General features: G+C 46.4%; 1 protein-coding gene across 3 annotated transcripts in view; it reads right to left on the bottom strand.

Moving 5' to 3' along the window:
- Positions 1–25,424, bottom strand: part of PIK3CD (phosphatidylinositol-4,5-bisphosphate 3-kinase catalytic subunit delta) — a 95,833-nt gene that overhangs the window by 39,509 nt on the left and 30,900 nt on the right. For 2 of the 3 annotated variants that reach the window (XM_063436641.1, XM_063436640.1), the window contains exons 2-4: positions 6,717–6,886; positions 5,949–6,177; positions 5,345–5,568 (exon numbers count right to left, since the gene is read on the bottom strand). In XM_063436641.1, the coding sequence (XP_063292711.1) occupies positions 5,345–5,568; positions 5,949–6,177; positions 6,717–6,857 (594 nt within the window). In that variant the 5' untranslated portion in view covers positions 6,858–6,886. The remainder of the gene's footprint in view (positions 1–5,344; positions 5,569–5,948; positions 6,178–6,716; positions 6,887–25,424) is intronic. The other variant, XM_063436642.1, reaches the window with a different exon arrangement.

The raw sequence follows: 25,424 nt of genomic DNA on the forward strand, positions 1-25,424 counted from the left end.
CCAGCGGCAGGCTGAGTTACAGGGGGCAGAGGTTGTTGTTCCTGCCCCCCAGCAGCAAAGTGAGATGCCAAGAAGGCAGTGTGAAGTGAAGGGAGAGGAGAGCAGCGTCCTCCCTCCCCAGCGGCAATGTGTGCCCCAGGGAGCTGATGGTGTCGTCCATCCTCCCCAGCAGCCGTGTGTGTCCAAAGGAGCCGAAGGTGCAGTCCTTCCTCCCCAGCGGCAGGCTGAGTTACAGGGGGCAGAGGTTGTTGTTCCTGCCCCCCAGCAGCAAAGTGATATGCCAAGAAGGCAGTGTGAAGGGAAGGGAGAGGAGAGCAGCGTCCTCCCTCCCCAGCGGCAATGTGTGCCCCAGGGAGCTGATGGTGTCGTCCATCCTCCCCAGCAGCCGTGTGTGTCCAAGGGAGCCGAAGGTGCAGTCCTTCCTCCCCAGCGGCAGGCTGAGTTACAGGAGGCAGAGGTTGTTGTTCCTGCCCCCCAGCAGCAAAGTGAGATGCCAAGACGGCAGTGTGAAGCGAAGGGAGAGGAGAGCAGCGTCCTCCCTCCCCAGCGGCAGTGTGTGCCCCAGGGAGCTGATGGTGTCGTCCATCCTCCCCAGCGGCAGTGTGTCCTGCAGGGAGCAGAGACAGTCAGTCTCGCACCCCAGCAGCCGGACAAGAGAATGAAAGGGGAGACAGCTGGTCCCCCTTTCCACCAGCAGAGAGAGTGGCAGGGAGAGGAGCCTGCTAACCCCCCTCCCCAGCGGCAGTTTACCGTCCAGAGAGAGGAGCTTGTTACACCCTCTCTCCAGCGGCAGCCTAACCCACCAAGGGGAGATGTTAAGCCCCACATCTGTGCAGATGGGACCGTAGTCTCTGCACTTACAGCACAAGGGATAGGGACGGTCGGTCCTGTCCCCCAGCCACAGAGCGATATATCTAAAGGGGAGACAGTCGGTCTCCAGCAGCCAGGCTCCCACCAGACTACTCCCGTGGTAGTGCTGGCAACAGGACAGAGTACTGCTGGTCTCTGCCCCCTCAGCAACCCACCAAGGCAGCCTATCAGTCTCTCACCCAGCCGTGGGGAGGCACCTGAACTTGGACAAAATTCTCCCTCACCCAGGTGTGGTAACTGTTTATTATGGGTGGGCTGCTCTACTACTTCTGTTCTGTGGGTGGGTTGCTGGACTAACCAGGGCACTGACCGGCAGGAGGTCAGATACCCTGTTAGTCTAATTGGTAAAGGGGAGAATTGTGGCGAAACCAACTTCGCCACTGTGGGCTGGAGAAGCCTGGCTGCTAGCCTCCTGCCCGCTGACTATGGCCCCGGGACATATTGCACTCTAAAGACTATATTTGGGCATGTACTAATTTATATTGCTGCTACTGGCCCTTTAAAATCAGCGATGGACATATTGGGACTTTTGGGACTAATGTCCCTTTAAGACTTTGTAACATATCACAGTAATACTATCTTAAATATTATGTAGGTATTTATGTGTTCAGTTAAACTGGGGATATGTAGAAATGTGTGTTTTATGTGTTAAATGTATCAGTATGTAATTTTATGTCTTTTACTGTCTTTTTGCAACCATGTGGTTAATGGAGTCTGACTCTAGTCCTAGATAATTGGATTACTTCTCCAATTATCTCCAGGGCAGAAGGGAGGAAGCCGGGATGCATTGTGGGGGATGTTTTACTTCTGTTTGGGCCAAGCAGGGCCCAAAAGATACTTTTAGTAACTTTTAAACCCCTGGTCGGATTCATGCCATTTTTTAATATGTTGTTCCCCTGAATGGATTGATTGTGGATATGTATTTTTATGTGAATGTGATGTATGGTTTTAAAGTTATGAAAGTTGTGTAAAAGTATATTTTACTCTGTATGCATAATGGGATTATGTGTCACACTAAGGGGAGGGGATGTGTGGGAGGTAACATCTATGTCATTGGTTCTTTTATGCCTCCCCCTGGGTGTGGCCTGTATGTGTGAGTTGGAAATAAAAGCCAGACTGGGTGTCCCAGTCTAGAGTTCCTGCTTAACCCTCAAAATGAAGTGTCGTCTCGTTCTTGGGGGGGATTGGATTGTAAGCTGACTGCCAAGAGTGTAAGCCGATTGTATGCTTTTCTTGTTCAGCTGTTCCAGTTCGGAGTGTTATTTCGTATCCAGCTCGTGAGTTCTGATGTTCTGCAGTAGCTGTGCCTGTCTATGGAAAAGGGGATTATCGCCTAAACGCATTTTTCCCCTTTTATGCTGAAACGGTCCGTTACAGAGCACTTTACTCACTCTATTTGAGATTATGTTCTGAGGGAAGACATAGGAAGGGACTTTTCACGGATATTTATACTGAGCTACGCTCGACCTCCAAGGTTTGGGGTCCCCTGCGATATGTGGAACAGTGGGAGAGAGACCTGGGGGAGGAGATTGAGGAGGATGAGTGGCAGGATATGTGCGAGGCAGGGCGAAGGTCTCGGTATGTGTAGTCTCCCAGGAATAAATGTACAAAATCCTCTTTATATATAGGATGAACATACGATCCACCGATGATTGTTGGAAAGGGTGAGGGGAACGTACCCTCACATGTGGTGGTTCTGCCCCACTGTCACAGTTCTGAGGGGATATACGAGCGTTACTTAGGGAGGTCTCTCAAAGACCATTCGAGCTGGACTCCTGTCTTTTCCCACTATCCAAACCCCGGGATGACATGACCCACAGAGAACAAAAATTGTGCAACAGAATAACTGCCAGCAAGACACATTCTTGCAGCACACTAGTTGCAGCCTACCCCGCCACAGATCGGAGGGGTTAGAGCAAAGTTGGAAGAAAATAACGGCAACTGTACACAACAACGTCCCCTCATTCTATAAAGTATGAGAACCATGGCATGAGCATATAGACAAACATTAGACATAGTTATAGGAGGGAGAGCCTCTTGGGAGTCATGTGAGTTTCCCCCCCCTGACCCAGTAAACAGAATCCCACCCCTTGCTAGCAGATAAAGAGGGGAAGGGAAGCACACACACACACACACACACACACACACACACAGCTCAAAAAAATTAAGGGAACACTTAAACAACACAATGTAACTCCAAGTCAATCCATGAAGCAACACTGACTGACAATCAATTTCACATGCTGTTGTGGAAATGGGATAGACAACAGGTGGAAATTATAGGCAATTAGCAAGACACTCCCAATTAAGGAGTGGTTCTGCAGGTGGTGACCACAGACCACTTCTCAGTTCCTATGCTTCCTGGCTGATGTTTTGGTCACTTTTGAATGCTGGCGGTGCTTTCACTCTAGTGGTAGCATGAGACGGAGTCCACTACCCACACAAGTGGCTCAGGTAGTGCAGCTCATCCAGGATGGCACATCAATGCGAGCTGTGGCAAGAAGGTTTGCTGTGTCTGTCAGCGTAGTGTCCAGAGCATGGAGGCGCTACCAGGAGACAGGCCAGTACATCAGGAGACGTGGAGGAGGCCATAGGAGGCCAACAACCCAGCAGCAGGGCCGCTACCTACGTCTTTGTGCAAGGAGGAACAGGAGGAGCACTGCCAGAGCTCTGCAAAATGACGTCCAGCAGGCCACAAATGTGCATGTGTCTGCTCAAACGGTCAGAAACAGACTCCATGAGGGTGGTATGAGGGCCTGACGTCCACAGGTGGGGGGTGTTCTTACAGCCCAACACTGTGCAGGAAGTTTGACATTTGCCAGAGAACACAAAGATTGGCAAATTCGCCACTGGCACCCTGTGCTCTTCACAGATGAAAGCAGGTTCACACTGAGCACATGTGACGCGAGTCTGGAGACGCAGTGGAGAACGTTCTGCTGACTGCAACATCCTCCAGCATGACCGGTTTGGCAGTGGGTCAGTAATGGTGTGGGGTGGCATTTCTTTGGGGGGGGGGGGGGGGCGCACAGCCCTCCATGTGCTCGCCAGAGGTAGCCTGACTGCCATTAGGTACCGAGATGAGATCCTCAGACCCCTTGTGAGACCATATGCTGGTGCGGTTGGCCCTGAGTTCCTCCAAATGCAAGACAATGATAGACCTCATCTGGCTGGAGTGTGTCAGCAGTTCCTGCAAGACGAAGGCATTGATGCTATGGACTGGCCCGCTCGTTCCCCAGACCTGAATCCAATTGAGCACATCTGGGACATCATGTCTCGCTCCATCCACCAACGTCACGTTGCACCAGACTGTACAGGAGTTGGCAAATGCTTTAGTCCAGGTCTGGGAGGAGATCCCTCAGGAGACCATCCACCACCTCATCAGTAGCCTGCACAGGCGTTGTAGGGTGGTCATACAGGCAGGTGGAGGCCACACACACTACAGAGCCTCATTTTGACTTGTTTTAAGGACATTACATCAAGGTTGGATCCGCCTGTAGTGTGTTTTTCCACTTTAATTTTGAGTGTGACTCCAAATCCAGACCTCCATGGGTTGAAAAATTTGATTTCCATTTTTTTATTTTTGTGTGATTTTTGTTGTCAGCACATTCAATCATGTAAAGGACAAAGTATTTCAGAAGAATATTTCATTCATTCAGAATTAGGATGTTATTTTTGTGTTCCCTTTAATTTTTTATTTTTTTTTGAGAGAGAGAGATTTAGATATAGATATACACACACAGACACACACACACACAGCAAGAGGGTAGGACAGAGCTGGTTAACTGGTTACAACCATGGTAATACTTTATTTCTATATATTTATAAAAACCTTGTCATCAGATATGCAACTGTTACCATAGTTTATCAGACATTGATGTGATGCCGCGACTATCGATGGACTAATATGCATCAAATTTTGTTGGACAGTAGGATAGTATGGCCTTGTATGTTATGCTATGTACCTTTTGTCTTTAATTGTATACGACAGCAAATTAAAATAAAGAATAAAATTTAAAAAAAAAAAAAGAAAGAAAGTAATACAAGTTTACTTTTTGGGTTTAAGAAAAATTAAATATATTTTTCAGACTCTTATAAAGAAACTTCTTTACTGCCCATGTGTTTCTATTCTTCCCTTCTATAAACATAACTTCTCGTCGTATATATGGCTATTTAGTTATGTCACGCTAAATCAGAAGGAAAGTACACGGAGTTCTGGGGGGAAAAGGACAACGTTTCAGGAATATAATTGGCCAATTCAAATGTATAGGCATACCTTGACAAAAGGCTATTAATAAAGAGCTTGCAGGCTGTATGGTGCTGTAGACCAAAACCGGCACGTCAGTTTTCGAAATCCCAGTAAATGTTAGTTCCAATCCTAGGCTCAACAATATTCAAGTTTTCCTATATGGACAGTGGTTTAGGAACAGTCAGTATGTTGCATTATTTTACAGAGCATTGGTGCCCAGCCACGTACCTCGCTACTTTCAAATTTGACGTTAATCATGAGCATTTTGGGGGGCATGGATTCTCTCGTAAAGATTGAGGAGGAGGATTCAAGCTGGAGGGGAAAATTTGTCTCCATCCAGCTCTGCCAAGTCATTCGCTGTCTTTGCATTGCGGTGTCTTCGCAGAACATGCGCATTTTACTGCGGAAATCATTTACTTCTGGATCATTTAGAGCGTCAAATTCATGCAAACCTGAAATGGGGGGTGGGGGGAGGAGAAAAATAAAAATAAAAGAAGTTTAGCCTTTTTAACTTAACAGGAAAAAAAAAAAAGTCTTGCCAGTTACTACTGAATCAGTGCAGCACAGAGGACAAGTGGGAATGTATCAGAACCAAATGACAAAACCACATCCATTACGCAAAACAAACTAAGAGGGTTGCAGGCAGAGCAGTCCTTAAAAAGATCTCAGGGCACCAAATGCATATTCATGCATCTGAGAAAGAAGCAAGAAAGCAGGAAAGTAAAGACCCTCAAAGCGTTCTACTCAGAGCTGAACAGAATATGTGCCCGCAGCGAAAAATAAATTGTATGTCATGAAAAAAAATTAAATAAAAATATGGACTGGTCCTGACCTTTGCCAATCAAGAGGCTTATCTGAGAGTTCAGCAGTTTCTCTGCCCGGTCCCCTTCTCTGGCTACGAGTCTCAGGACGGGCAGGAAGGGCTGGATGTCGCAGAGTCGGCGCTGTTCGTCCTCCAGCTCCTGTTGCTCGGCCGTCTGGTTGATACAGGTGAAGACGTATGATGAAGGATGGCTGAGCATGTGAAACAGTGGCTCCTGCTGTGCACGTTGCCATAGCAGCTGGAAAACCCAAACCAAAACAGCAGCAAGGACTTAACTTCAGGAACAGAGACCGACAGACTGCAAACACTAACTCTAAATAAGAGGACTAAAAACGGGAGTAGATAGATATATAGCAGTCTAATGACATACCTTATACGAGACCCATTGCACTGCACATGCTGTGAGCAGTGTTCCCTACAAGCACTATTATGGTTCTTCTCATTACTACGCCCTCCATACTGCATGGCGTACCGTAAGAATCTTATGGATTTGGGTGTAATAAAGACCATCTTGTAAATTTCACAGTTGGGCGCAGAGGGCTTAAAAGGGAACATTAGAGGGAGCATCTCTAGATATTTTTGACCACATGGTCACAAAATATCACGATTTGTAGTAAATAATCTTCCTCAACATATTCTAATCCTATCTAGAGGTAACGTAAACTTTTCCCATGATTCAGTCGTTTGCTCATAGCAGCCTGATCAGGTTGTTTTTACAGGACACTAGAGAGAACAGTGGCAATGTTGGGATCATTCAGCAGGAGAGGTCCTTCGTACCTTTTTGATGTTTCCCAGGTTGGCGTTGCATGGCACCCAGAAGTTGAGGTAAATGCCATTAGGAAGCAGAAAGTCCACCGAGATATTCTGCTTCTCCTCCTTGGCCCAGAAGTCAACTGGGCAATAAACTCCTGGTGGCATCCTGCACTTTCACAACCACCCAACTGGCCCTGGAAGAAGAAGACAACATAATTTGGTCTATAAAATAGCAGATAAAAAAATGTATACGTGAACAGATCAAGGTTTCCATTTCTACAGAAAATATTTATTCTGATTATTAGAATATACAGAATGCTCCAACATTCACACAAACTCTCTATTGGTAATAGTATCACTAAAGCCACTCAACCCCATCATCTCAATTGAGTGGTCTGCGTGCAATAGTGCTTTAGTTTTAACCGGCAGGTTTTTGTTTTGAGAAACTGCAATATTTATATTGACAGCTACTAGAGGTACCACCTCAGTGGAAGCATCCCCCCCCCCATACGAAAGCACTAATTCAGTCTCTCTCTATAGCGATTTCTGAATGAGGAGCCTTGGATTGGACCATCAAATCGACCATGGCCTCTGTGACATTGTAGTAGGAGAAGAGGTCAGCAGTGCCGATGTAGCCTCAGCACAGGATGGCTTTAATGTCCCTTTAAATCCATCCAGCTATCAATACACAGTTAAATGATATGCCTTACTACAGCAGATGTCATCACAAAGATAATCTCGATTATAATAAATATATATATATATATATATATATATATATATAACCAAAAAAAAAAAATTATTTCGCACAATGGAATTTCAAATATATTGTACCACAGAAAGATAGTACATCAGATTTTGTAGTGAAGGAGTTTACTTTTTTAAATGTATTTATTTTTTAAAGAGGAAATTGTTATAAGAAAGGGATTTGGCATAGCCAGCACATAACATGTCAAATCAGTCTTCAAGAATCCAAAACAAAAATACAATTACATGTACAATGACAAATATGAATTTCAGAGTATACAGTAGATGGTACATTAAGTTGCAATAAATAAAATGTACAAGCCCTTTGACAGTTCAGGCTCAAACAGCAACTACATAACTTACATGTTTTCTTATGTCAGTATACCAACAGTATTTTCAGGTTTATAAATTTTAGGAGTGGCCTTTTCTAGTTAAAAACAAAAAAACACAATATTTTATAAAATGATAAACCCATTATGGACGGAGCCAACTGAACAATTGTAAAAGTTGTGATCAAAACAAAACCTGGAATTTGCGCAATATGTTGTTCAACCATAACTCACTTTTTTTTTTATTCTTTTTTTTTTTGTGCAGAGAAAATACAATCTGGTCCGCAGTGCCACGACAGCAGAGCCAACCAAGATATACATGCAGTTGTAACGTGTCATGTCACATAAAAGAAATGCACATTTTAAATACAGTACATTAAATTTTTACATTGTAGTAACGTAGCTACCCTGAACAATGCTAGTGATCAGCTTATTTACAAGAGAAAACTTGAAACAGGGGCGATAACTCACCTCTTTTAAGTGCACCCAACACTTATTACATATTTTGTACAGGAGAAACAGGGCTTTCATTTCATAACACATTTATATATGAAACATAATTGAATGTGACAGTTTAACTATGAATGTCATAATACTGTTCGATTTTACTGCAATAAAATATACATATACAACATTTCTTTTTTAGTAGCCAGTCACAAACCCTGGCCAAAATTAGCGTTTATATTTTTTTTGCATTTTTCACACAAACTGCCATTTCACCGATGATATCATCCGTATTATACATTGAACCGCTCTAAAAAAAAAAAACATAAATAAATAAAAAACCTCATATTTGTGTAGAGTAATGTCTCACGAGTACCACAGTACCCCTCATCTACAGGTTTTATGGTGTTTTGGAAAGTTATAGGGTCAAATATAAGATTTGCGAATTTCTGTTTTTGCAAATTGCAATTTGCCAGATTGGCTATGTTGCCTTTGAGACGGTATGGCAGCCCAGAAATGAAAGTTAACCCCACCATTTGAAAAACAAATTAGACAATTTAGGGTATGCAAAATGGGGTATGTCCAGTCTTTTGTAGTAGCCACTTAGTCACAAATGCTGGCCAAACTTAGCCTTTACTGTTTTATAACACATTTGTGTTAAGCGAAGTCTCCCAAGTACAATAGTACCAGAGGCATACCGAGGAGTTGGCGAGACTGGCGCCTGTCAGGGGCGCGCACAAATATCAATTGTCAGTGTGAGCAGTGATTTTTGCGCCCCCAGGCGGTGTGCGGCTATATCAAGGAACCAAATGCACAGTACACAGGGGGAGCGGCTCCCCCTCGCGGTCTGCATACAAGTTCAACATGACACAGACAGCGCGCCGCCTTGCACCTGACACCACCTGCCCTGACAGGCAAAATGGTAGGTGAGGCGGGCAAGTAAGGAGAGCCTTTTACTGGACTGCCGGCTCTGAGTGCTCACGAGGATTGCATAGATAGGTAGATTTCAGGAAGAGGCGGAGGGTATATTGAGTAAGGTGGCGGTGGGCAAGGAGGGGGAGATATTGAGTAAGGGGGGGAGGTAGGCAAGGGAAATTGAGGAAGGAGGGATATTGAGGAAGGGGGAGAGATATGGATGAGAGGAAGGAGGTTGGCAAGGGGGAGATATACGGATGAAAGAGGGGAGAGATATGGATGAAAGGGGGTGTAGAAAGGGTGGAGAGATGTGGATGGTATGGGGTGAGCAAAAAATGGATGGAAGGGGGAGGGAGACATTGATGGAAGGGACACACTGGGGAGAGAATATGGATGGAAGGAGGATATATGAATAAAAAGGTAGGAGATACAGTTATGGATAGAAAAGGAGATAGATGGATGGAAGGGGGAGAGACATGGAAGAGAGGGGAACAGAACACAGAAGGGGGTACTAGAGATATGGTTGGAGGGGGTAGAAGTGAGCGGAGAGTGCAGTCACATCTTACCCTGCCTCGAGAATGCAGAGGGACTAGGGAGCGGATAATGCAGCTGTACCTACGGTTTGACACCTTCCTGGCTGCACCTGCAGTTGACATAGGGGAGCATGTGGGGTGGATATTCTAGACAGTGGCATTACTACTAAGACCGTAAGTAAGGAGGTGAAGCTTTTACGTAAATAATATGTATGTGCCCAGGAATACATATTGTGTGAGAACAAAACACTTAATGTTAGTTTGTGTTGCTCTAGGATTCACAGGTCACAGATGATCAGTTACATGATGCCATCTACTCATCAGCGGTTATTACGGCCATACAAAGACAATCACAGTTAGTCCCATCATACACAGCCAGCCCAAAACCATCACATTCTCATCACACACAGCCAGCCCAATGCCAACACACAGTGTCCATCACATGTACACAACTCTAAAACATCACACACAGACAATACATCACATAGAGCCAAATAGATCACACAAACTGTAGCGATTACGCAATCCCCATTACACCTTGACACCCCAATATATCACATGCATTCCCCCCATTATACTCAGACAGCCTGAGTTCATCTGTCACAAAAAAGTTATTGTGGTTTTTTTTTCCCTTCAATTTAGTGACACCAGTAGAGACTCCTGTTTGTAATCGAGTGCAGGGCCAGACTACCCTGGGGCCGCTGTGGGATGTAGCCTTTAAGAATTTGGCAGTGGAGGTATGCAGATGTGGGAGTGTGAGAAAGTAATCTCTGGGCCGATGTGATCCCACCTTTGTTGCCACCGGAAATCTCATCTTCTGCATCTTTTTCCTTCTGCACGGTGCATGCAGGAGGCTGTTTGAAGTCTGTGGGCAAGCCCTGCGAGTGCAATCTCCGTGCCGGGGCAAGTCCTGCGAGTGCAATCTCCGTGCCGGGGCAAGTCCTGCGAGTGCAATCTCCGTGCCGGGGCAAGTCCTGCGAGTGCAATCTCCGTGCCGGGGCAAGTCCTGCGAGTGCAATCTCCGTGCCGGGGCAAGTCCTGCGAGTGCAATCTCCGTGCCGGGGCAAGTCCTGCGAGTGCAATCTCCGTGCCGGGGCAAGTCCTGCGAGTGCAATCTCCGTGCCGGGGCAAGTCCTGCGAGTGCAATCTCCGTGCCGGGGCAAGTCCTGCGAGTGCAATCTCTGTGATGGGGTAGGTGCTGGGGCAAGTCCTGTGAACTGGTATTGATAAACAAAAAAAACAACACACTTTGCGGGGCTGGTTTTTATTCCCAGTTCAGCATGGATATGGTGTGATGTGTCAATGTTATGCTTGTAAAAAAGGTGTGATTTATTAATGTGTTTGCAATAAGATATAACGGACCGGACCGGTAGTGCGCCTCTACTATGCTTGCAATATGGTGACAAGCACTCGTCTGGCACATCATCACACAAGTTAAATGGTGAGTATATACGGTATGTTACAGATTATTGGGGAAGCATTGTATAAGGAGCTTTGCTATTTCACGTGTACGAGTTGCAGTGATTTCATATAGCGCGGAGGGCTTTGAGTGACTGCTGGAAAACTCAGGAACTTTCAATTCCTTTTTATACATTATGTCAGGGCTTGACATATCAAGGAGCCAGCTAAAAAAATTCGGAGCCAGCGTCAAAAATACAATTCTTAAGGGGACCCTCTAATCACCAGAAACACTACGGCTTAGTTTAGGGACTCTGGTGTCTAACCTGTCCCTGTAGGTTTTTCAATGTTAGCTCTGCTTTTTCAGAGAAAAGTCTGTGTTTACTTTGCTGCCTAGGGACACCACTAGTGGCAGTCATTCCAACAGCCACTAAAGTGTCTCTCAGCATGGAGGCGCGCTGAACGTTCCCCATAGAGATGCATTGCTTTAATGCTTCACTATGAGGAGATGTTGAATGGTAATTGATAATCTCAGTTATGGAGGCTGGCCAGCTGCAGCGAGACTGGCACGGCGTTGGAAAACAGCTGAGTAAAAACACCATTCACATGTGACCTGAACATACACTTTTACTGACAGACTGACAGACTAACAGACACACACACACACACACACACACACACAGATATAGATAGATAGACAGGCACACACAGGGCCGGATTAACATAGGGGCTGATGGAGCTGCACACACAGATATAGATAGATAGGCATACATCCTCTCACACACCATCACAAGATATTTATTTGATACACACAAAGAATCATATGCACACAGACAGATACACACACAGACTTATATGCATGACAGATATATACACAGAATTAAAACATAAATAAATGTGAATACATGTTTTTAGCCACTCTCCTATTCCTACCTTTTGAGCGCAGGAGAGTGGCTTCCCTGGGGTCCAGTGGGACTGGGCACAGCAGGAGGCCGATTGGTGGGGCTGGCTGCGCCTAATGGGAGTGGGCTGCCGCTGGTCAAGACTTCACTCCTCCACCTGTCTCGATATCATGTGCAGCTCACTGTGCGCCGGGACGAAGTGACGGGATCTGCAATTACTTCCTCCTGGCGCTGAAGCCGAGCAGGGGAACGATTGTGCAGGCGGGTGGGTCTGAGAAATGCGGGCGGGCAGTGAACAGAGACAATCTTGCCAGGTGTCCTGCAGTGTAGCCTCAGCGCCGGGAGAAAGTAATTACAGCTCACAGAGCGCTACACGGGGATTGAGATAGGAGGAAGAGGAGGGAACGGGCTGACCAATCCCAGGAGCCAGGGCAAAATTCAAAGTCGCCATGGCGACCTGGCGCCTGGGATTTGTCGAGCCCTGCATTATGTAACAGGGAGGATTAGGAAACAAAATATAATGCTACATATATGTTTCCTTTTACATGGTGAGAAACATCTATAGGATACAGCTCCTCGCTATGGGCACTGGAGTCCGTAGGTACGCCTCTAAATAGTACCCACCATGTCCAGGTTTTATGGTGTTTTGGAAAGTTACAGGGATAAAAATTGGACTTGCAAATTAAATTCTCTGGACTTACTGCCTGGGTTGTCAGGCTGGTCCCTCAAATTATAATTAATAAAATTACTTTATGTTAAAAGATTAGATAAATGGGGGCGTGGCTAAGCAACGGAGAGAGCAAGTCGCATGGAGCGTGAACTCCGACATAACCAGGCCCAAATTCTAACCACCCAGCAAATAATATCGCCTGAACGGTACTGCTACAGCCGACTGAACCGCCAGGCACCGGACCAACACAATGGGGCGGAAATCGAAAAAGCCCAGGCAAGAGATCCCGAGACCGGGCCCTACCATAGCCGAGCTGCTCCGCCAAACGCAGGGGACGCTTAGGCCCAAAATGGCCGCCTATCCGGACACATACCCGGAATTCTCTGATGACTTTACCTCGGGAGAAGATGAAGCAGACCTCCCAGCGGCTCCGGCACCGAAACCGGTTGCCCAACAGGCGGATGCCTCGCCGGTAACGACGGCGGTGCTGAAATCACTGCTAGCCGACCTCCAACGCACCCTCCAATCAGATGTGGTGTCCTTGCGGGCCGATATCCATGGCCTAACAGGGAGAATGGGAGCCCTGGAAGCGGAGTCAACTAACCAAGCCACACAACTAGCGGCGCTGCAGCTAGAGGTACAAGGTCTCAAAAGTCAAAACGACAAACACGAGCGCCGGTTCGCGGCACTCGAAGATGCAAAGCGGGCTAACAACCTAAAAATCCGGGGCATTCCGGAGGATACCCCACCGGATGAGCTACCACATATGCTAAGGCGTTTACTGACAGCCCTACGCCCATCACGACACGCCAAATCGACGCAACTGGAAGGCTTCTTCCGCGTCCCAAAACCCGCAACGGCACCCACCGACACACCCAGAGACCTGATCATAAAATTTCAGCGCCATAGCGACAAAATGGCGGTTGTGGCGGCAACCAGGGGACAAGCACCCTACCGCTTTGAGGCGATGAATCTAACTTTCTACGCGGACTTAACTGGCGGCACTCTCGCTTGGAGAAGGTCCCTCAGACCATTCACCACGCTGCTGAGGCAGAAAAACATCCCCTACAAGTGGCTGCTGACACGAGCCCTTTGGATACAGAAAGATGATGGAAAGCATACCGCAAGCACCCTCATAGAAGCAAAGGCGCTATTACCTGCCCTAGGGCTGCCGATGGACTCTCTAAGCCCTGCTGCAACCCAAAGTGCTACAGCCTCGACACACGCATGGAATCCTGACCGGGTGACCCCCTTCGTTCCGCGAGGTCCGACTCGGGAACAGCATAACCCGGCAACAACCTGAACTCACAGGCGAGAGCACTCACCCTAAGGACTCTTACGTTAACATAAGACTTTTTACTTCATTGTTTTTTCTCTCTCACTATAATTTTTCGATTTTACATGCTACACACTTATTGTTTAACGTTTAAGAAGTTTATCTGTTACTAAAATGATTAACCACACTCTCCACACTCTTGAATAGACGGCCGATGGGCCACGAATCAACACCAGCCCCCACGCCTGATGGAACTAGAGCAGGGAATACGCAATCCAATCCACCTAAGACAGGCGACATACCAAGCAAGGCACTCAGCGACATAACACCCAGTTATAGGGAATATGTCAGTTATACACGACACTCACTATAAAACTTCCCGGCTTATGCCGTGCACGCCATACAGCTCAGGAGCGAGCCTATTTGCCTACACACAGCATATACTGCATACTACACTCAATCCACACTTAGCAAGGATCTGTCGGAGACAGGGCTGCCATCAGAAATTTTGGGGCCCCTGACAAAGCACAAGGTCTGGGCCCCCCCTCCCCCTCCCTCCCAGGCCCGCCCACGCCCTACCTAGTCTGCTGACAATGATGCGGGACTGAATGTGGTGTGTATAGTGGAAGTGAATTAGAATGTGTGTAATGGATGTAGTGTTTGTGTGTATTAGATACTGTTTGTGCAGTGAATGCAGAGTGTGTGTTTGTGTAGCGGATGCAGTGTGTATAGTGAACGCAGAGTGTGTTTGAGTAGTGGATGTAGTGTGTGTACAGTGATGTAGTGTGTGTTTGTGTAGTGGATGTAGTGTTTGTATGTACTAGATGAAATGTGTTTAGTGGATGCAGTGTCTGTAGTGGATGTAGTGTGTGTATTAGACGCAGTGTCTGTGTATAGTGAATGCAGAGTGTTTCAATTTGTGGTGGATGTAGTGTGTGTACTGTGAATACAGGATGTTTGTGTAGTGGATGCTGTGTGTACAGTTAATGCAGAGTGTGTGTCAGTATAGTGAATCCAGAGTGTGTGCATAGTTTAGTGAATGCAGAGTGTGTGTTAGTGTGTAATGAATGCAGAGTGTGTGTTAGTGTGTAGTGAATGCAGTGTGTCAGTGTAATGAATGTAGTGTGTGTGTTAGTGCAGTGAATGCAGAGTGTGTGTAAATGTGTAGTGAATGCAGAGTGTGTTAATGTGTAGTGAATGCAGAGTGTGTTAATGTGTAGTGAATGCAGAGTGTTTTAATGTGTAGTGAATGCAGAGTGTGTGTTAATGTGTAGTGAATGCAGAGTGTGTGTTAATGTGTAGGGAATGCAGAGTGTGTGTTAATGTGTAGGGAATGCAGAGTGTGTGTTAATGTGTAGGGAATGCAGAGTGTGTGTTAATGTGTAGGGAATGCAGAGTGTGTGTTAATGTGTAGGGAATGCAGAGTGTGTGTTAATGTGTAGGGAATGCAGAGTGTGTGTTAATGTGTAGGGAATGCAGAGTGTGTGTTAATGTGTAGGGAATGCAGAGTGTGTGTTAATGTGTAGGGAATGCAGAGTGTGTGTTAATGTGTAGGGAATGCAGAGTGTGTGTTAATGTGTAGGGAATGCAGAGGGTGTGTTAGTGTGTAGCGGATGCAGAGGGTGTGTTAGTGTAGTGAATGCAGAGTGTGTTAATGTGTAGTGAATGCAGAGTGTGTGTTAATGTGTAGGGAATGCAGAGTGTGTGTTAATGTGTAGGGAATGCAGAGTGTGTGTTAATGTGTAGGGAATGCAGAGTGTGTGTTAATGTGTAGGGAATGCAGAGTGTGTGTTAATGTGTAGTGAATACAGAGAGTGTGTTAGTGTGTAGCGGATGCAGAGTGTTAATGTGTAGTGAATGCAGAGAGTGTGTTAGTGTGTAGCGGATGCAGAGTGTGTGTTAGTGTAGTGAATGCAGAGTGTGTTAATGTGTAGCGAATGCAGAGAGTGTGTTAGTGTAGTGAATGCAGAAAGTGTGTTAGTGTAGTGAATGCAGAGAGTGTGTTAATGTGTAGTGAATGCAGAGAGTGTGTGTTAGTGTAGTGAATACAGAGTGTGTTAATGTGTAGCGAATGCAGAGTGTGTGTCAGTATAGTGGATGCAGTGAGTGTGTTAGTGTGTAGTGTATGCAGAGTGCATGTTGTATTAGTGAATGCAGTGTGTGTATTGTATTAGTGTATGCAGTGTGTTTGTTGTGTTAGTGTATGCAGTATGTATGTTGTGTTAGTGTATGCAGTATGTATGTTGTGTTAGTGTATGCAGTGTGTGTGTTAGTGTATGCAGTGTGTGTGTTAGTGTATGCAGTATGTGTTGTATTAGTGTATGCATAGTGTGTTGTGTCAGTGTATGCAGAGTGTTTTGTGTCAGTGTATGCAGAGTGTTTTGTGTCAGTGTATGCAGAGTGTGTGTTGTGTTAGTGCATGCAGTGTGTGTGTGTTGTGTCAGTGTATGCAGTGTGTGTGTGTGTGTTGTGTCAGTGTATGCAGTGTGTGTGTTGTGTCAGTGTATGCAGTATGTGTGTGTGTTGTGTCAGTGTGTGTGTGTGTGTGTTGTGTCAGTGTATGCAGTGTGTGTGTGTGTGTTGTGTCAGTGTATGCAGTGTGTGTGTGTGTTGTGTCAGTGTATGCAGTGTGTGTGTGTGTGTTGTGTCAGTGTATGCAGTGTGTGTGTGTGTGTGTGTGTGTGTGTTGTGTCAGTGTATGCAGTGTGTGTGTTGTGTCAGTGTATGCAGTGTGTGTGTGTGTGTGTGTGTGTGTTGTGTCAGTGTATGCAGTGTGTGTGTGTGTTGTATCAGTGTATGCAGTGTGTGTGTTGTGTCAGTGTATGCACTGTGTGTGTGTGTATGTGTGTGTTGTGTCAGTGTATGCAGTGTGTGTGTGTAAATGTGCTGGGGTGTGGGGGAGGGGGGGGGCATTTTAACATAAAAAAATAAATTAAAAAAAAAAAATTGTTTCTCCCCCCTCCCTGCTTACCTGTGTCTAGGGAGGGGGGAGATTCCATCCCTGGTGGTCCGGTGGCGCCCCCCGGCTTCCCAGTTACCGCAGAGGGGGCCCAGGCAGCACACAGCCTCTTCTCTTCTCTCCTCCAATAACTCTCGCGAGACCCGCGGAGCGTTGCCATGGCAACCGGGTCTCGCGAGAGTTATTAGCAGAAACGAGAAGAAGAGAAGCTGTGTGCTGCCTGGGCCCCCTCTGCGGTAACCGGGAAGCCGGGGGGCCCGCGGCTGCACACATAGATAGTGATATTCGCTATCTATGTGTGCAGAGAGGGAAAGTGGGGCCCAGGACTGCCAGAGCAGTCCGGGCCCCCCAGGGCCGCCGGGCCCGTGACAACTGTCACGGTTGTCACCCCCTGATGGCGGCCCTGGTCGGAGACAACAAGCCCACACTGGACACCAGGGAAGGTACCCCAAGCTATAGGGACCACTTTACATAACACGACTAAAAACTAAAATGTGCATGATAAGACAAGCCATACAATGTTTACAACTGTTTTTGTTTAATATTTTAAGTCGCAAGCTGTCGTGGCAATGTGACTATGTATGTTACTCTATGCACTACCAAAATAAAGAATTTAAAAAAAAAAAAAAAAAAATAGATTAGATAAATACACATAGAATTTAAATCCTACATGTATTTTTATGTAATCTTTATGTTTATATATCTAATTTCATTCAAAGTGTATTCTGATTGTATATAAATATCAAAATACTTTTAGAATTAAATTGCATATATATATTTTTTATAATTATTTCAATTTAATGTATTTATTTTAATTGTATTAAAATATATGTAATATAGATCAATATAAACAAAAAAAATTTTTTTACCTGCTAACTTTATTTTTTTCTGACCAGCAAGGGGTCTGCCTGTAAGTTTAACTTTAGGCAGTCCCCATGCTGGCAGATCCAAAGCTCGCTATAGTGACCATGTGATCACTCTTTCAGCGATCACATGGCCCCCAGGGGCCTAAATTGCCGAATGGGGCAGTCCCCCAGAAGAGGATTGTGGCGGAGGAGAGTATTTGCAGTGCTTTGAGGCTTAAAGCAGTTAGGGCTTTAGAGCCCATTATAATGGGGACGGCATAGAACGCCCTAACGGCGTTAAGGGGTTAAGAAAACATTGTTTATTAGTTTTAATAATACAGTGAGTAATCTAACAATTGTTACAACATCACAATCATTATTTCAGGACTATATGCTCCCTTAGAACACTGGACAGTGCTTTGTAAAATTAAGGGGCACTAGAGTCACCAAAACAACTTTAGCTTAATAAAACGGTTTTAGTGTATAGACCAGGGGTAAGCAACCTTCGGCACTCCAGATGTTTTGGACTACATTTCTCTTGATTCTTTGTAAGCATTATGGGAGATGTAGCCCAAAACATCTGGAGTGCCTGGTATAGATCATACCTCTGACATGTCACTGCTCAATTCTCTGCCATTTAGGAGTTAAATCCCTTTGTTTCTGTTTATGCAGCCCTAGCCACACCTCCCTTGGCTATGATTGACAGAGCCTGCATGAAAAAAAAAAAAAAACTGGTTACACTTTCAAACAGATGTAATTTACCTTAAATAATTGTATCTCAATCTCTAAATTGAACTTTAATCACATACAGAAGGCTCTTGCAGGGTCTAGCAAGCTATTAACATAGCAGGGGATAAGAAAATCTTAATTAAACAGAACTTGCAATAAAGAAAGCCTAAATAGGGCTCTCTTTACAGGAAGTGTTTATGGAAGGCTGTGCAAGTCACATGCAGGGAGGTGTGACTAGGGTTCATAAACAAAGGGATTTAACTCCTAAATGGCAGAGGATTGAGCAGTGAGGCTGCAGGGGCATGTTCTATACACCAAAACTGCTTCATTAAGCTAAAGTTGTTCAGGTGACTGAAGTGTCCCTCTAAGCAGAGCACCATTTTCATGCACTTTGGGGAAGAAAAAGGATCTCTCTGCTGCCGAAAAGAGTGAAATAGTTCAATGCCTTGCAACATTAGATATTTCACGAAAACTTAAGCATGATCATCGCACTATTAAGAGATTTGTTGCCGATTCAGAGCACAGACTGGTTCGTGCAGATAAAGGCACATTGAGGAAGATTTCTGCCAGATCCATGCATCGGATCAAGAGAGCAGCTGCTAAAATACCATTACATAGCAGCAAACAGATATTGGAAGCTGCTGGTGCCTCTGGAGTCCCACAGACATCAAGGTGTAAAGTCATCCAGAGTCTTGCAACTGTGCATAAACCTTCTATTCGGCCACCACTAACCAATGCTCACAAGCAGAAACGGCTGCATTGGGCAGAAAAACAATACATGAAGACCAATATTCAAACAGTCCTGTTCACTAATGAGTGCCGTGCAACCCTGGATGGTCTAGATCAGGGCTTCCCAAACTTTTATGGGCCGAGACCCACTTTTCAAAACGGTAATTTTTCGAGACCCACTTGCTTTTAATGCATATTTTAAAAAGTGAACACCATAGCAATCCGCTTTAGATGCACACAATTGGCACACCATGGCAATCAGCTTTAGAGGCATAAATTCAGAACATTGTGGCAGCTTTAAATACATAAACTTGGCACAGCATGGCAATAAGCTTTAGGTGCATAAACTTGGCACATCATGGAGTGAAGGTGTTACATGGGGGGAGGGCAGGGAGTGAAGGGGTTACATGGGGGGAGGGCAGGGAGTGAAGGGGTTACATGGGGGAGGGCAGGGGGTGAAGGGGTTACATGGGGGGAGGTGGCAGGGGTGAAGGGGTTACATGGGGTGAGGGCAGGGAGTGAAGGGGTTACATGGGGTGAGGGCAGGGAGTGAAGGGGTTACATGGGGTGAGGGCAGGGAGTGAAGGGGTTACATGGGGTGAGGGCAGGGAGTGAAGGGGTTACATGGGGTGAGGGCAGGGAGTGAAGGGGTTACATGGGGGGAGGGCAGGGAGTGAAGGGGTTACATGGGGGGAGGGCAGGGAGTTAAGGGGTTACATGGGGGGAGGGCAGGGAGTTAAGGGGTTACTTGGGGGAGGACAGGGGGTGAAGGGGTTACATGGGGGGGGCAGGGGGATGTCTGGGGGCTGTGTCCTACCTTCACTGAATTCCCTGGTGGTCCGGTGTGTTACCTCTCTGGTCTGCAGCTCCGCAGCTGCTGGGCAGACTGATTGGAGGGAGCCCGGCAGCATACTGGGCAAGCCACCGGGCTCCCTCCTGGTGTCAGTCTGCCTGACTAGCCGGCGGCCCTGGATGTGTGGGTCAACACGACTCACTGTGACCCACCAGTGGGTCGCGACCCACACTTTGGGAACCGCTGGTCTAGATCATGGGTCGTCAACCTGGCCCCTACCGCCCACGAGTGGGTGTTTCAGGATTCCAGGTGGGCGTGATTTCCTCTTTTTTATAGACCGGGCGGGCGCGTGCCGGCGGTACCCCTGTGACTGGGTACCGCCGTCACCATTTGCGGCCCTGACCCGCGCGGTAAACCGCCGGGGCCGCCTTCCAAGGTGTCCATCGGGTGGCCCATGCTGTCAGGGCCACCCGATGGATGTGGATTGTAAGGGGGGCCCGGTCAGCGCTGGGCAGAAGTGACTGCACGTCACTCCAGCTAACACGGAGAGCCGCGCGGGAGGAAGACCGGGGAGTCAGAGTGGGATCTCTGACTCCATCCACCTGAGCCACCACTGGACCCCAGGGAAAGTCACTCTCCTGCACCTTAAAGGTAGGAAACAGGAGGGTGACGGGTGTATGTATTATATATATATATATATATATATATATATATATATATATATATATATAATAGTAAGTGGGCTACCTAAGCTCAGCCTTCCTATTGGGCATTGCTATAAGGAAGGTAAAAAAAAAAAAAAGAAAGGGGGGGGGGGGGGGGGGAGGTGGGGAATTGAGGAGGGAGAGGAGATGACCTGACACATAAATGAGAAATCATATTATGCGCAAACAGAGAAGTCGTCTGAATATCACCGAAAGAGACCTTCGTTTGTTCCTTACGAAAATCGAACCAGATATCAAATATTTAGTCTCGCAGCATCAACCTCAAGGATCTCATTAATCACTAGTAAAGGTAATTTCAATTTACTTTGTTTTCTCATTAAACTTTATAAAGTTAAAAACATTATAAACCTGCATTAAGTAGAAATAAAAAGATAAATGTACATTTTTTTTTTTTTTTTTTTTTAAAACACCCACAATATTCCGCACTTGCGTGAAAACTGGTGGGGAGTAAGGACATTTTTTCAACCAAAAAGATGCATTAGTGGGCGGTAGGTAGAAAAAGGTTGACTACCACTGGTCTAGATGGATGGAGTAGTGGATGGTTGGTGGACGGCCACCCTATTCCAACAAGGCTGCGACATCAGCAAGGCGGCGGCATGTTTTGTGCCGGAATCATGGGAAGAGAGCTAGTCGGCCTCTTTAGGGTCCCCGAAGGTGTAAAGATGACCTCTGCAAAGTATGTGGAGTTTCTGACTGACCACTTTCTTCCCTGGTACAGAAGGAAGAACTATGCTTTCTGTAATAAAATCATCTTCATGCATGACAATGCACCATCTCATGCTGCAAAGGAAACCTCTGCATAAATGGCTGCTATGGGGGTAAAAGGAGAGAAAGTCATGGTGTGGCCTCCATCCTCCCCTGACCTCAATCCTATTGAGAACCTTTGGAGCAACCTCAAGCAAAACATCTATGAGGGTGGGAGGCAGTTTACATCCAAACAGCAGCTCTGGGAGGCTATTCTGACATCTAGCAAACAAATTCAAGCAGAAACTGTCCAAAAACTCACAAGTTCAATGGATGCAAGACTTGTGAAGCTGCTATTGTGATGTAATTCCAGTAAAATACAAGTTTAGCAGGCTAAGATTGCCACAAGGCATATGTATGTATATGTGTTTGTAGTATCAGTTAGTTAATAACACGTAGCTAAGATACTGTCATCACTGTACTGACCAGGTGCAGGAATGTAAGAACTGGAATTACGCGTCCCTCTCCTTTGTATCAGATGAGCCACGTGGTTAGACCGGATGGATGAGTTTAGACTCTATTCATTAAATAGGTTAAGGGTATGTGTGGGTGTAGTTAATTGTGGGAGGAGCTACAGTGCTATATAAGGAATGTACTCTATGTATTCAGTACTCAGACTTTGCTGTATTTTGGTGACGCTAGTCCCTCTGAGTCCCGATCGGTGATCCAATAAAGAATCTCTTCCTTCCTGAAGAAACCTGTGTCCATCTCTCTGTGCTTGGCTTCCGTCAGTTTCTCCGGTATCATTTGGTGCATTGGCCGGGAAGCTCATCGTTCAACGGTAGCTGAGAGGCAGAGGCGTGAGACGGTCTATCTTTGCCCACGTTCTCTACGGCTGCACCCCTGAACTTCTGCGTGGACCTCCCTTCGTCTCGGCGCCACTGGTCTGTTGTCCAGGAGATCATCGGCCTCTACGTAAGAAGTGCTGGGGTGTCCCCGTCGATGAGTGTGAACTCAGGTTCAGGAACGAGGAGGTAAGACAACTGCTGTTTTAGACGGCAGGACCCACTAGGGGTATACCGATTGTGCGGTAGGCCCAAAGGGGTTTTGAATCTGTGTATCTGCCCCCTCTGTCGGAGGGAAGGAGCGAAGGCGCACCGCTCGATCGAACGCTCTTTAGTCAGACCGTTTGATTTGGTTAGTCAGGCGGGGTCCTGGTGTAAGATAGCCCTAGCCGGACACCGGTGTCTTGTCTAGACTAGCGTTCTAGGGTGTATATTACGTTCGCTAGGTCGGAGGGACCGGGAGACTAAGCGGCGCCTGTGTAAATTCGGTTCGCTAGTTCTCATCCTATCTGGGCTAAGTGGGAAGGCGTGTAAATTTGGAACCCACTAGACTTTTGATAGTACGACTAAGAGGCGCCTGTGTAAATTCGGATCTCTAGCTCGTTGTATAGTGCGACTAAGAGGCGCCTGTGTAAATTCGGTTCTCTAGCTCGCTATGTATATGTGGTGATTGGGCAGTGTGGCTAACCAAAACGGGTGTATATAGTTTTAGGTAGTCCATTCAAGGTACTGGCCAATAGTTTAGTTGGGAATTGTAAATGTGTTAACGATTGTTTTAGTAAAGTGTATATCTTGTTAGATAGCGCAAGCTCAGCCGTCTAGCGAGAGTGTTAATAGTGTGTTGCTGTATTATAGTGCACGGTACCATAACCCTGTATATTTACTGACATTATATAATAAGTACTAATCATTGTCGTCCATTGCATGTTTAACACCATAACCACTAATAATTGTATTGTGACCTTAACTTGTGCTTTGACCTATGCTAACCGTACTGTAACCGCTATTTGTAAAAGACGATGTTACTGGGGTGTGTTATAGACGGGTAATTCGTATATAGAGAATTATAGCGTGGGTGACTGTGTAGTTACGCCAAAGGGCATAATATTGATTATATAGTGACTGGTGTAGCAGCTGTGTGTGTACGGGAATTCCCTGAGTGTTTATTGTTATTGTGTACGTTTCACTTGGTAACCGTACCACGTGGTGCTGTTGCCAGAGGAAACGGGTGTGACTGTTGAATAGTACGCGTGTATAGTAATCGTTGTCGACGACGTTCCACTGTTAAATATGGGTGCGTCGCAGTCAACGATTCCGGATCCCTTAGGATGTATGGTTAAGAATTTTAAAAAGGGATTCAAAGTTTGTGATTTTGGGGTTAAGATGTCCCCTGTACGTTTGGTCACTTTGTGCACTAGGGAGTGGCCTACTTTGGTTGCGGCATGGCCGCCACGTGGCAGTTTGGATCCAACTCTGGTACAGCGCTTACACGTGGCTGTATCGGGTAGGCCTGAACTTTACGGCCAGTTTCCTTATATTGACTGTTGGAGACAGGCCGTAAATGACTCGCCAAAATGGCTCCAGACATGCCACGAGGAGCAGTGTCGCCTCATGGTAGCTAGGACTTGCTCGTCCACTAGGACTGGTGTTAGGCCCATTTTGGACACGCCCCCTGAGTCCGAGATCCCTTTGCCGCCCCCTTACTTTCCGTTAAGAAGAAGTGACGCAAACGCAGGAAGTCCTGCACCCCTCCCCTCATTACCCTCATCCACTTCCGCTTCCTCCTCCAGTACAGGATCCACCCCCCCTCGTACTAAATCTCCCCTTCCGGAACCAGAATCCACCCCCATTAGAAACGAATATCCTGATTTGGCGCCACTTCAGACTTCCGGTCAAGCTTCATCTAGCTCGGCTCGAAGTGTTTTATTTACGACCTTTTCCCAAAACCGACCTCCCACATCCCCATACCCTATCTCTCCCCGACCGGAACCCATGACTGACGCCTCTCTACGTAGCCCCATCTAAACCCGACAGTTGACTGGTGCCCAACAATTAAAGCATTATCAGATGCCTCTTCGTCTGAATCCCGGGTCAGCTTATATCGATGCCGCAGGTCAAATGGCACACGCTGACCCAGTCTTCGTATATGTCCCATTTACCACAACCGATCTTTTAAACTGGAAGACCCATAATTCCTCGTATACTGAGAAACCACAAGCTATGACTGATCTGTTCACCTCAATAGTACAGACGCATAATCCAACATGGGCTGATTGCCAGCAGTTACTAATGACTTTATTTAACAATGAGGAAAGGACAAGAATAAATCAAGCAGCCATTAAAGCATTAGAGGATAGAGCCCGTGCTTTGAACCAAGCCAATCCAGCAGCATGGGCCGCGACACACTATCCCAACACCGATCCCGATTGGAACGTAAATGGTGCTGATATGGTTCAACTCAGAGCCTATAGAGACGCTATAATTGCTGGCATGAAAGCCGGAGGAAAGAAGGCTATTAATATGTCAAAGACAGTTGAGGTGATCCAGAAAAGCGATGAAGCGCCCAGTGTCTTTTATGACCGATTATTGGAGGCGTACCGCTTGTACACCCCCTTTAATCCGGAAGACGCAGACAATTCCCGAATGGTGAACTCCGCCTTTGTCAGCCAAGCTTACGGAGATATTAAGCGCAAGCTACAAAAGTTAGAAGGGTTTGCAGGTATGTCCATCACCCAACTAATGGAGGTAGCAAATAAGGTCTATATGAACAGGGATACAGAAAGTAAGAAAGAGGAAGAGCGCAAGATGCGTAAAAAGGCTGATATGCTAGCGGTAGCGATCGCAGGCGTAGATAAACGGGGTCCAGATAGAGGCAATAATAGATGGAGTAGGGAGCCTTTGAGTAGGGATCAGTGTGCGTATTGCAAGGAAGAAGGGCATTGGAGGAACGAATGTCCGCAAAGAGAGCAGTACGAGAGAGACCAACCCAGGGCAGGCTACGGAAACTTTAGAGGCAGAGCGAGAGGTAGAGGAGGTCCTGGAGGGAGTAATGGTTATAGAGGGAGTAATGGGAACAGAGGAAGTGTTAGGGAAGACAGGTATATTCCAGCAGCGCAAAGGTCTCGCGATAGAGAAGGTAGGGACTTTGTAGGATTGGCTGACACGGTCATGGAGGACTATTGATACCGACCGGGCTCCATCCCCCTTGG

Source organism: Pelobates fuscus, chromosome 11 (genome assembly GCF_036172605.1).
Source record: "Pelobates fuscus isolate aPelFus1 chromosome 11, aPelFus1.pri, whole genome shotgun sequence".
Lineage (NCBI taxonomy): Eukaryota > Metazoa > Chordata > Amphibia > Anura > Pelobatidae > Pelobates > Pelobates fuscus.